The 13,657-nt window shown below is 28.8% G+C and overlaps 1 protein-coding gene across 18 annotated transcripts in view; it reads left to right on the forward strand.

Annotated features, from left to right (window-relative positions):
• The first annotated feature begins 201 nt into the window (after window positions 1-201).
• LOC105834274 (proteoglycan 4) overlaps window positions 202-13,657 on the forward strand; it is a 62,650-nt gene continuing 49,194 nt past the window's right edge. For 4 of the 18 annotated variants that reach the window (XM_036285022.1, XM_012676627.3, XM_036285023.1 and 1 more), the window contains exon 1: window positions 203-710. In XM_036285022.1, coding sequence (XP_036140915.1) covers window positions 558-710 — 153 coding nt within the window. In that variant the 5' untranslated portion in view covers window positions 203-557. Of the gene's footprint in view, window positions 711-7,826; window positions 8,003-8,037; window positions 8,059-8,112; window positions 8,511-12,407; window positions 12,424-13,227; window positions 13,247-13,657 lie in introns of those variants that run through there. The other 14 variants (XM_036285025.1, XM_036285034.1, XM_036285028.1 and 11 more) reach the window with 13 other exon arrangements.

Below are 13,657 nucleotides of genomic sequence, written 5' to 3' on the forward strand. Positions count from 1 at the left end.
TTTAGCGTCAAACTTAAAGAGCAAAGACCTTTACACCATAGATGTTATATATAAGATCTATATAAATATGTACTTGCGTCGATTTGCGCAAGCATGGCACATGGTAGTAAAAGCGCGCAGGGCGCGGCTTTTACGCATGCGCAAAACTGTTAAAGTACACTAAATAGCACCGTAATGTTTTCACCCTCTTCCCAGTTCAACTAGCAATACTAGTCTTATTACATATATGCTCATAACATGGTTCCGCTCATTGGGTTCATGTTTTTAGCTCAGGACAAAGGGTAACAGTTATATTCAGATCAATGATTTTTAGTTTCCACCAATTTCAGTTCACTTCTAAACCATTACTACTCTCACCGGGCTGACAGATTTGAAATAAAAGTGTATTAAGTGTTATTAGACAAGTTTCCATCGATTTCAATCTTGTTTCTTTCCGAATTGAAACCAGATTAAACGTATAGTGGAAACTGAACCAGTGATCGTCGTTGATTATGACTTGTCAAATAACTGTAGGCTGCCAGTGCACGGCAAAGCAACGAGAATAAAGTGAGCAAACGATGCCCGCGAATAAATCGAACCTGTTAACGTCCCGTAAGGAGAAGTCCGGTGACAAATTTTACACTCTCACCGCTTCTGTTGCCGCTACTACTAGCAAGAAGAAAAAGCGTTCCCCTAACTTCATTAAGCATAAACATTACATGCAATATAGGGTGAGTGTAAGCGATGAGTTTAAAAAAAATATTTAGTGTGATATGTTATCAAATCGAGCAGCCATTGTACGAAAAGAAACGCCTTGCGTTCGTTCATTATAGGTCGATTTATGTACCTTCGATCGATCGTTACAAAAATTAATGCTCGCGATTAATTCTTTTCGAACACATAGTATTTCTCGTAGTTATTTCCTCTATTAAAAAGCATGAAAATAAAGATGCTATTAAATTCTCGAACTAAAGGTTAGAACTGCCTCGTAGAGAAATATCAAGTATTATTGACCCGAGGTACATGACCCGGTCACGATAATTGCATGAGGAGCAGAGCACATATCCCTTGCTTATTAAAGGTGCATTCATATGTAGCGGAAAAGCAGACTGAGAAATCTCACTCGGTTGCATTTGTTTATATACTCCAGTACTGCGAGTATTTCTTGTGGTAGAGCTTAGGCCGGTATTTATTATAGTTGGGTCTTATATTTAAGATCATCTTAAGTATTGTCTTCAGATACCATTAACCAATCGCAGAGCCGTATTAATATTTTAAGACACTACTTGAGGTGATCTTGAAATAAGATTCGACTCTATGAATACCGGCCTTCTGATTTTCTGCTCATGTGTAATCTTACACGATTAATTTTTTTAAACTTGATTAATATATAATTACTCAAAAGATTTTATTAATCATGTGTATGTGTGTGTGGTACTTAATTATAATTTAAAAATTAATACCATTTCATGAGCTTATTATTAAATAAGAATTACACGTACATACATACATACATACACACATACACAAACACACAACATACATAATCTTTCGTTTATTTAACCTTAGAATACCGGGGTAAGTTTTGTAGCCCAATGCGAATTTGATTTTATCTCCTAATTTAGCAGATGAAAAAATCGACTCGGGACACCAACCATAATTTAATTAAAAATCTTAAGAATTGGGAGAGACGCTAGCTGGCGTCGGAACGTTATTGTACAGACATAAAGTAAAAATGGAGCACCTCAATCTGATGTTTGTGTATGCATTTCAATCAGATACTGTCATATAAAACACTGTTTTTTATGTTTAAATTTTGTTCGAACGGGCACTCGCTATAAAAAGAAAGGTACTACGGCTGCGTTTGTGCGAATTGCAACGTTCCTGTGTGTAAAAACCACAGGACAATACGGTGTAGCGAGTGCTGCTTAAAGTCACGAAAATATTTTAATAATTTTTCATTACTTTAATAATGTATTATATATTTAAAAAATAAACACGTTTTACAATTTTATACAAAAAAATACTAATAGTGTCTATTTATTTTTTCTTTTTTATAAGCTATCGTTTTTTTCAACTTTTATTTGTCAAAATAATTATATTTTTCAAATAATACTCAAAATTGATTTTATCCCGGTTCTAAATCTATTTTTTACCTTTCCAAAGCTGTTCGGTTTTTTGAATTTGTTAAAAATTGACAAAAATACAATAGATTTTTTAAAAAAACTTATTTTTGCGTTTTTTCCAAACTTTATTTTGTTTCAATTAATTTTTAACATGTTTAATGTTAATTAATATTATTGTACATTACATTATCGTCTTCGTTATAAAAAGATGAAAAGATTCATATAGCAAAATATTGAATGCAGAACGCTTGGGAAGGAATGGGGTACATTTTTAATCCAGTATAGCGTTTAAGGTGAAAAAGAATAAGTATATCGTTTAAGGGTTAATTATAAATGTACAAAAGAGTATGCACAAGTTAATTTTTATCTCAATTAGTCTTAATAATAAACTATAATAATTAATCTGATTTTTTGTTACTATATATTGTAATTATGAAAGTTCTAATTACATTTTTTATATCTTGCATTTAGGCTTGTCAACCTCTCTACTCTTTTAAGGATCAATGGAGTAACAGGCAAATTTATTTACACACACAAACACACACACACATCTGTATTTTATCATATTTTGTTTCGTAGGAGCAATATTTGACTATAAGAAATTATAAAACTTGCTAAAAAGTCGGGTTTTTTAGTTTAGCTCTTAAAAAGATTATAATCAATGGACTTAATATACTTTTATTTACATTATAAGTACAATTCTGTTTAATTAGATGCAAATTTTGCAAGAACATTTACAAATTATAATATTATATATATATAAATATTATTATTTATTTAGCATTGCATCATCGTATTTGATAACTACACTTAACTCTTAAAGTACACCATGAGATAAAATAACTCGAAAAAAATGCGTCGCAACATCTCCCTAGAAAATAAAGCATTTGAAATGTAAAAGATAATTAAAAACGTGCTGTTAATTTTTCGAAAAAATTACACGTTTAATTGCTTAAATAAATACCTTTTTTGAAATGTACACTATTGAGCGTATTTTTGCTTCAAAGTATATTGTTTCGAGAGTATGCAATTAAAAATATTAAAAATTTAGAAAGTTATCAAATTTTTTGTATAAAAAGATATTTTTCGTATTTTTCATAGAATTTTTATTTTTTTAACTATTAAAATTTATTGATATCTTTTTTGGAACGATCAAACCTTAATCTTAAATGTTTAAAAAATGTTCCTAATTTTTTTTAGTCCAAAATAATTTTCTTGTAATAATCATTGAAAGTGGCGCTGGGTCACTTTAACCCAATGTGTACTTTATGTCTCATACAGGTAGTGTGTACTGTAACAGTTAAACAAACAATTTATTACTCACACAGTCCACATTAGATTGATAAATCCTCTAAATTTAGTACGATAAAAAATATTTTAACATTAAAAATACTGGGCTTGGCTTCCTATATAAAACTATTAAGCGAAATCAGTTGACTCTTAAACGATCATCTTATTGATTCACTCATTGACCTTTTCGATATATTTTTATTTTATTAATTTCCTTTGAAATTAATTTGCAATCAATTATTGGTAAGATAAATACCCATAAAACACAAAGATGTCTAAAAGATGATTAAACAAATGACAGATTTTCTTTATAAACATCTTTATGGACTCTCAGAATACAGTCAATGAAAAAATGACTAAAAAGCAGGGATCCGGATCAAATCAAATCCAGATAGGAAAATTGTGAAATCAATGCATAATTATTATATCTTTATATTTACCTTAATTTCACAATTATTGTAAGGTAATTCTACAAAACGCATATGTTTTACTGAAAACAAATTTTATAATTATAAGTCGTAAATATTAAGAAAATTGTGAAAGAAATTACTTAGCATAAATATTACGACATTGAATTGAAAAATAAATTTTAAATTTATTTACGTAATTATTGTGATATTGTATTGAGAAGTAAATTTTTTGTCGCGGCTTCACCAAAAAACTGCCGCAACACCGAAATGACTTGTCTAATAATGAGATGTTGAAACTTATTAGAGTGTAAGTGCAGTCAATAAGACTTCATTAAAAATTTTAATTACCTAACGCACTTGTATTTATATAAATAGACACACTAATCATCGTGAGACATTATTCTTGTTTTTTCACTATAAGATGTAAAGTGGATTTCCAATGAAAACAAGATTAAATTAAGCTATTTGTGTCAAATATCATGAAGATGCTGTAATTTTGTTGTCTTCTTACAATGATAAAATCTAACATAACGTTTCCATGATTTATTATATCAGATAGCTGTAAAAAAAATTGTTCCAGTTTTATGTGTGATCTTTAAAATATTGAAGAAAAGGAGAGAGAAAAAGAAAATTTCGAAGACATAAAATTCTAAAAGTTTAATATTTTTTGAAATTTGAATTTTCTTTAACAGATACAATTGATAAACTCAAGATTTCGTGGATTTTGACATTGTACTGGAAAAAATTATATTTTTCTTAATTTTATTTAATTTATTAATGTGTGATTTAATATATTTCATAACTTTATTGATAGTTTTATTAGTATTACTATTAACATTGATTGATATCTTTTTAATTAATTAAATTATTTCTTCTATAACCCTAAAGGAAATAATATTTATTATGTTTTGCAGGTAAGTAATAATTTTGTTAATAAATACATCAATATTGTAAAATTATTTACACGATCTAGAAATCAGTATGTCACAGACAATAAAAGAAAATCGAACTAAAATCTAATATAACTATCACTCTTATCAAACAAATAGTATTAGCGTAAGAAATCGCCCCGCCACAAAACTGAGCAATTTTCGACGCTTGTTATTGGTGTAGAAAAAGTAGACAGCATTATACAAAGGATTACACATAAGTATATATGTACTTTTATATAATTTTATAAAATTAAATATAATTATATATAAAAATTTTTTTACTGAATAAATGCTGGTCGGTCTCGTTGCGTGTATTTTTGGAGCATATGGTCTGATTATAAAAATTATCTTGATCAGATTTAATTATAAGAATTATTCATATTGCAGCAATCATTTTGACCAAATTGAAATTATAAAAAAAATGATCATTTTGACTTTCATCGCTTATTACTCGTGAACTGATAAACGTACAGCGCTCCACAAAAAAACGATGGACTAAAAGTTTGCACTTTCAAATGCTATTATTGCTTTTTTCATAGATTTCTTTTTTCTAACAACAAATCGCATTTAAAGATAACATAAAAAATCGCATATTTTACGGTTTCTATTTAATTCAATATATTGTAAAGAAAGATCCAATCACATCGCTAAAGCAAAGTTTTATAGTATAATTATCCCCACCGTGTCTGGGGGGATGTTATGTGCATATGTGTTTAATATTAAATTACCTTCTCTTTGATCAATTACTGCTTATAAACGTTCTCACATGTTTATGAACCTTTCAATAATGTGCTGTAGAATTTCATGTATTTAAAAGTACACATTTTTGACTTTTCATCGCTTCTTTGTGGAGCGCTGTACGTTTACAAGTATTATAATAAGTCAAAATAACCATTTTTTCTTAAAATCTCAATTACTTGATAAAAAAAATCGCACAACAATGAACGACCACACAAAATAAAAGAAAAAAATCCCGCTATAAGATGCAAATAACAGAAATTCTCTATGATTTCTTTCACTAAATGCAGCGCAGCAAAGTCGCATTAAATATTTTTATTTCAACTGATCAAGCTTCATCATTGTGTTATCTATTATTAATTTGGAAATCATAGACTTAAATATTGTTATTTTTTATTATTCTGTAAATTAAAATAAATTTTGTTTAGTAATTCAGTATCGCCATTAAAATTAATATTATTTTGTGCTATTATATAGATGATTTGATTCTGAATCTAATATTTTCACATAATCCTAGTCACGGTCAAATTCAATTACATGATTAGTAATGACCGAATGTTTCAAGGTATCTTGTTTGATATCTTTCTTATGTTCAGATACATTCACGTTCTTATTTTCTTTATGTATGGCCTATTTACAAAGCATCATAATTATTATATAAAATTTTATTACATCATTATTACATTAATGATGTTTATGTCTTTATGTCTTTTTATATTTTTATTTAATCTGTTTAAACATCTAAATCCAATTAGCGCCTGAGCATTAATGTAAATTCTTTCTTAAGTTTCTTTCATATAGCTATTTTATTTCCAATAATTATCTAGTTTCTAAATACTCTTCATTTTTAATTTCTAAATTTTTATAGTGTTCAATTCTAGCATTTTAGTTTTATAAACTGTGTTAGTTAATATATTAGAATATATTTTATTTACATTTTTAATTGATTTCATAATTTGTGTGGTGTGTGTGTGTGTGTGTGTGTGTGTGTGTGTGTGTGTGTGTGTGTGTGTGTGTGTGTGTGTGTGTGTGTGTAAAACTACACCATTCTAGATGAATTCTGCTATTACTGCCTAGCTCATTCATGGGGATTCAGTTTCTTAGACGTTTTTTTCGTTATGTTACATAAACATTAATCACTATAAAATGCACAACATTTGTTATAAAAATTAATCAAAAATCTTTAATTTTTAGTGTAAAATAATAAAATTCATAGTAAAATTTTCATTTAAAAAGGCACTTTCTTCATATTTATCCTCATTTGACACTAATTAATAAATACAAAATGTGCACTAACAAAATTAAAAATAAGGAAATAAATTGAGAAAGAAATAAGTCTGAATGCAAGCATTGCATGTCAGCTATAAGATTCGACAGCGACAAAAGAAGCAGAGTGAAGACAATTTAGGATTTCTACATCGAATAATAATGCATGTGTGCAATAATGGAAAATCTCCCTAGAAAATAGAATAGATGCTAGATCAAATGGATAGTTGCAGAAATGAAAAAAAAATAATTAAAGAGAAAACAAGAAAAGAAAAAAATAAGAGAGACAAAAAGAAAGAGAAAGAGAGAGAGACAGCAGGGAAGGAAAAGAGAGGGGAAAGAAGAATATATAATTTGTACAATATATGTAATATCGCAACTATAATGCAAAAAAGCAATGAAAGAGAAACGGAGAGTATGAAAAATCCTGTGATGAATTAAAAAACCTCAGAATTCTAACTCATTTTCTATATAAATTTTGAGCTTATATAATAACTGATTTTATGATACTGTTAGTTGATTATAATTTAATCAATTATTTTTTAATAATTAAAAATTTTTTCAGCATTAGAGAAATCTTATTAGGTCCAAGGTTGATAAATTTTTGAAAAGTGTGAGAACTTCTGTTCCTTAGGACCCTAAGACCCAGTTCGACAACTTAATTTAACCGGAGTTTAATTAACCGTATCTAATAGATGAATTTGTTTTATATATAAAACAATGTAATATTTTTTTAATGCTAAAAAAATTTACTAATTATTAAAAAATAATTTATTAAATTATAATCAACTAATAGTCTTCTACTGGACATTATTAATTAAACTCTCATTAAACAAAGTTGTGGAACTGGGCCTAAACATCCTAGGTTCACCAGTTCGCCAGTTCGTTACTGCATGGAATTTTGTGATGCGGCGGCAGCAGTGCGGAGAAAAAGAGAGACGAGAGGAGAGGAGAGAAAGAGAGAGAGCAAGAGAGAAGGGTTGGAGGGGAGTTAAAGAGAGAGGGAAAGGAGGGAGGAAAGGAGTAAGTGAGCGAATAGTGCCAGCCGGCCGGCAAAGGAGGAACGACGTTGCGGACTATCGACCCGGTCTCTGTTCTGGCTTGACGCCTGCGCCTGTTACTGGCAATCCCTCCTATCGTCCCGCGAGCCGTCTTGCCGGCGACGCGGCTCTCTACGCAACGTCCCTGTGGCGACGGTGGGACCAGCAGTGCCTCTCACGATTCCGTTCTTGCTCTACCCTCCGTCTCATAAACGCTGTTCGTACGTGTTCGGGGTGTCATTTTAGTGCCAACACGCATGCATACATTGTGAATCATGTATAAGCACACAATACGCGCGCGCGCGCACGCACACGAACACACACACACACACACACACACACACACACACACACACATATATATATATATATATAATTTATATATTTCAATCTATCTTTATTTAATCCATCTTTCTTTTTGCTTTGTCGCTGCTTCTTTCTTTTACTTGCCAGTTTACATGATATATTAACGCGACTACCACCCGCATATATTACCCACTCACGTTTTGCTGACGTATAGTATGCAATTCTTCCTCCGTTTTACACCTTTTGTCTATATAATGTAGACACAAGGAAATTTAATTAAATGGTATTAGTGCTAGCCGACGTCGTATCGGTGCGACCGTCATATTCATTGATAGTGATGCATCTTCTTTTATCGAAGATGTCATGAATATTTTCCTAAGATATTTGTACTTCTATTGCGCACATATATACTTATGCGAGCCGGTAAGTTGACAAATGTGCATTGAAGAACCTTTGGCTAGACCGCCGATTTGAACTATTGCATAATGACTATTAGCATAAACGAAGAGAAAAATAGAGGAAAGACATGATAAAAAAGAGAAAAAGAGGAGAGAGGAAGAAAGAGGAAAAGATAGAGGGAGGGATGCAAGAAAATAGGAAACAGATAAAGAGAAAAATATCTCAGACGAGCAAAATTTCTCAAAACGGGGATGATAAAATAGTAAAATTGGAAAGAGGCTGATTTCTTTACTTCCTGATTCATTTTTTTAGTCACTTCTTTTGCTAACAAATTATCTTCAGAAAATCTTCAATGGTGTTCTCTTTCAGTTCCTCTCACCACATAGTCTGTTCAATGTCATCTAAATGATTCGTTGGGTTTACCCCCTAACTTTGATAGGCAAGAAGAAAACTTTAGTTCAGTATGCAGTTTGAATCTGATTAACTTTATTTGCATTAATTATTTTCACATCCATAATTATATATAATCAATGAGTTTGGCTTTAGTGGTGCGACGTTGAAAATTTCGCATTTTTTATCTTCTAACTTGATACTTGACATTGTAACATTTAATGGATTTTTTGTGTCTTTCAAGAAATCGTCTGAGCATGCAATATTTCTGATTCACATAATCTAAATACTTGTCTCAATTTTACGATATTGATGATAGTGTTAAACAAAATACAAAAACTGCTTATCTATTCCTTTTTTCTTTTTTTTCTTTTATTATCACTGAAAATCTGCATAATTGACGTCACACCGATGTTAGTTTATTGTTTATCACGCTTTTCATTACACTGTTCTTTATGATGAAATAAATTGCGTTATGACCTTAATTCCTTTAAAATATGATTTCGATATTGAGGATAATTATTATCAAAAAATATAATGACAGTATGTAGGCTTTAAAGTTTAAATCTAAACAATAATGTTAATAAAAGCTTAAACCGACTTAATGAACCGACTTAAAGTGTTAGATAAGGTGGAATAAGTTGGAATTTATTACGCAGGCACACAAAAAAAATGGTGCGATACTGGGACCTCACTAATCAATTTCTATATATTTTAACGTGCTGAACACTAATTCGATGTTAGAATTGCTCCACCACTCACCTTTTTTTAAATCGAAAAACCTAAAAAATCTTGAAAATCATAATAATTTCGCTGCACGTGGAAAATGGTGAGTGATGAAGCAATTCTTGAAATCAGATTGTGTCCAACTGCTCAAAATATAGATATAAAGATATGGTCTGATCCGTGATACAGATCAATTTTTTAGTATTTTGAACTGCTGAACATAAATCCAATGTCAGAATTGTCCCATCACTCACCATTTTCCGCGTGCAGACCAATTATTGCCATTTTCAAGATTTTTAGGCCATTTTTTCGAAAAGATGGATAATGGAGCAATTCTGACATCGGATTCGTGTTCAGCACATCAAAGAGATTGACTATAGTGAAGTCCCAGTATCAGATCTCTTTTTTGTGTGTGCTCGTATTATTATTCCTTAATAGTAATCTTTACGCAACAGTACAATAAAGCGCAAACGTTTCGACCCTATTTCGAGCCCTCTTCTCGATGTAAGATAAACTAACAATTTAAGAGAAAATTAATTATTGATATAGAATTATCAGATAATTATTATCAAAATTATTAATATATTGAATTAATATTATAAATGTTTGGATTAGAATTGTACGGTCCGTAGACATTTACGTTATACAATAGATTATTAACTTCTTTATTTATCCTTAAAAATTGTCTTCAAAAGTTATGTACACATATGTACGACGTAAGAAGGATAGACGTCATGAAATATTACTGATGCAGTAAATGTGTGCTTAGAGATATGTATGTAAAACCACGTGTGTGTAGATGTATGTAACATACATTTTCATGCGCGTGCGTATTCTTCTGTTTAACGCATGCGTATTATATGAATTTTGTACATACTTTTGCAGAGTATTTGAGACAACTTTATTATATAATATAAATGTTTACAGTATGATCGCGTACAGATCATTTTTAACGTGCTGGATGTGCAACAATCTTAATCTGAATATTGAGATTAATTTTGGAGTTTTTTCTTATTTCGGAAAAAGTTCACCCGCATGCTCGGATAAATTACATACAGGGCAAGAGGAAAATTTTGGATCGATAAAATATCTGAAAAATAAGACATTTAAGAAACAAATGTTTCAAACAAAAATTGATCTGATCTAAGACAAATAAAATCAATTTTTGAAAAAAACCTGTTTTTTTTATTATGATTAAAGGTGTTATTGTAATTATTAAATTTAAATAAAATTGTGTATGCTTTTTTTTACATAATATGATTCTTCTAATTTTACATATAAAAGTATGAAAATTTATACACATATATATATTTATTTATATGTTTAAAAAAACAAATATTTTATATTTCATTTTGGCATATTTCGGTGTAAAATATTTCATAATTAATTTATTAATTTCTTAATTAATTTATTACTATTTATAATCGTAGTTTAATATTTTTATGTCAGATAAAATGAATCAATTTTGTAGAAAAGTTGTAAAACAACATATAATTACTTTTCAAAAAAATTTTACATTTTGTAATATGCAATTATACACATTACTTTTTAGAAAGTAACTATATGCTGCTTTTTCACAAATTGATTCATTTCATTTTGCGCGTAAAAGTATTAAGATATGATTATCAAAAAATTAATAATTAATTAAATTATAAAATATTTTATATAAATATAAAATATATAAGAATAAGATATAAAATATCTCGTAGATTATTGATTTTTTCCATAACTCTAATACTTACACACACACACACACACACACACACACACACACACACACATATATAATATAAAAAATAATATTGTATAAAAAAATATCATATAATTCTTTAAAAAAAAATAATGATATCTTTACTTAGAAATCAAAAAATATACTTAAATTTTAAAATTTAAGATCTTAAATTAAAAAATATGAGAAAATATTGTATATATTTAAAGATAAAATATGTGTGTATGTATGATGATAAAACATATATAAAACAAATATTTTAAAAATAAAGTATACAAAGAAGTTTTGATTCAAGGTATCATATTTAAATGTTTTTAAGATAAATATATTTTTTTTACAAGGTGGAAAAACTTACAATTTTTGTAGATAACAAGGTATAAAAAAGAATAGAAACTATTTTATATTATGAAAAAAATTTTTTTTCCTAACATTTTTGTATATATCTATATCCTGAAAAATTATTTATAATACGTTGTAAAGAAACATATACATACACCCTTTTAAAAGTATAAATGTATATATACATGTGTGTGTGTGTGTGTGTGTGTGTGTGTGTATTATAAGGATTTTGTTAAATGTTCTAAAATTCGAGATACCTACTTCCTTATTTCAAAATGTTCTAAGTCTAAATACAAATGCAAATCATCATCCTTTTTTTCAATAGTAATAGCGCGTTTTACGCCAGATGTTAGTAATAAACCGCGGTTCTTACAACCTATTTATATGATAAAACACATTTACACAATTTTAAAATGTTTTATTGTAGCACGCTTCATATATATCACAAAATGCAGTTAAAATTTTAAAATATTTTATTTTAAAATTTAATACACATTATAGCTTGACTGAAATGGGGTTAATATACGCGCGCGCGCGCGCACATATGTACAGGATGAGCCAATAAAATCTTTCCATTTTATTTTTTTATAACTTATTTGTGTGAAATATGTTAAAATACATCATTTTTTAAGAAAAATATAATTGTGATATACTTAATCATCCTGTTCTAATCTATTGATTAGAAAGGCACTACTTTTTTAAAAACTTTAAATAATGATAAAAATTAAATGGCACAGTGTTTTACTTTAACAGGTATCGAATATAATATATACATATTATGTCATATAATAATAAAACTCTAATGTATGTAAAACATGTGAACGTTTATGTATTATATTATATGCGACATTACATTTACGTTATATTTGGTGTTGTTGAAAATTCGTTTTACAGATGTGTGTATTGGGTATATAATTATTGATTTTCAGAGAGCCATCTCCGATGTTCTTAACCTTTATGTTGTCAAGGAAATTTGAATTATCTTCAGAAAGTTTTAGTAATTATTTATTATTTATGAAAAATGTTATTAATAAAAGGTTGACAATATATAGAGTTAAATATGCATTTAACTCTATAATTTATTTAGTATAAGTAGCATATTTGCATTTACACATTTAGACAACATGCTGGACGGGCAAATATTGCATTCCTACTTTAAATAAAATATAATTCAATTTAAACTAAATTTTAGTTTAAAATCAGAAATTTTTTTGCATCTAAAGTTAAAACATGTGAAATAGTACAATATAAGCCTTATTTCACCTTGTGATCACGGTCCGAAACTGTCTATAACGTTGTCCTATTCCATGTAGGTTTTCGATTTTTCACGCTATAATTTGTAAAAATTCTTTTATTAATAACATTTGAATAATTAATTTCTCAAAATCATAAGATTTTAGAAAAAAATGTTTTTTACAAAATTCTGATTTTACGAGGGACATAAGAAATGGTGCCTTTAATTTAATTTTGGATACATAGTCATTTGAAAGTCACATGAAGATGTCACCCTCAAATAGAACCTCTTATTTCTTATTGTATATTCTTGCAGCTTACCTCGAGAGTTTTCTGAAATACTGTAATTATTTTTTTATCAAATACTTCTCGAATTATAAGACTTAATTGAGAGTTAGTGCGCGCACGCACGCACACACACACACGCACGCACGCACGCACGCGCGCGCGCACACACACACACACACACACACACACACACACACACACACACACGCACACAGAGCAGACAGACACATAGACAGACAGACAGCAGACAAACAGACACACACAAACATGCACGGACACACGTGCGGGTGCACTATTAGGCTATTAAAATTGATCTCTTCTAATGTTTTATGAACAATATATAATGAAGAAAAATTATATGATGCTTGTGGATTCATTTAATCGCATTTATTTTATAAATCTTCTAATTCTTTATATTTAAATTTCTTGAGAAATATTCGTCTAAATTAAAAAAGGTTTAAAGAAA

Source organism: Monomorium pharaonis, chromosome 3 (assembly GCF_013373865.1).
Source record: "Monomorium pharaonis isolate MP-MQ-018 chromosome 3, ASM1337386v2, whole genome shotgun sequence".
Classification (NCBI taxonomy): Eukaryota; Metazoa; Arthropoda; class Insecta; order Hymenoptera; family Formicidae; genus Monomorium; species Monomorium pharaonis.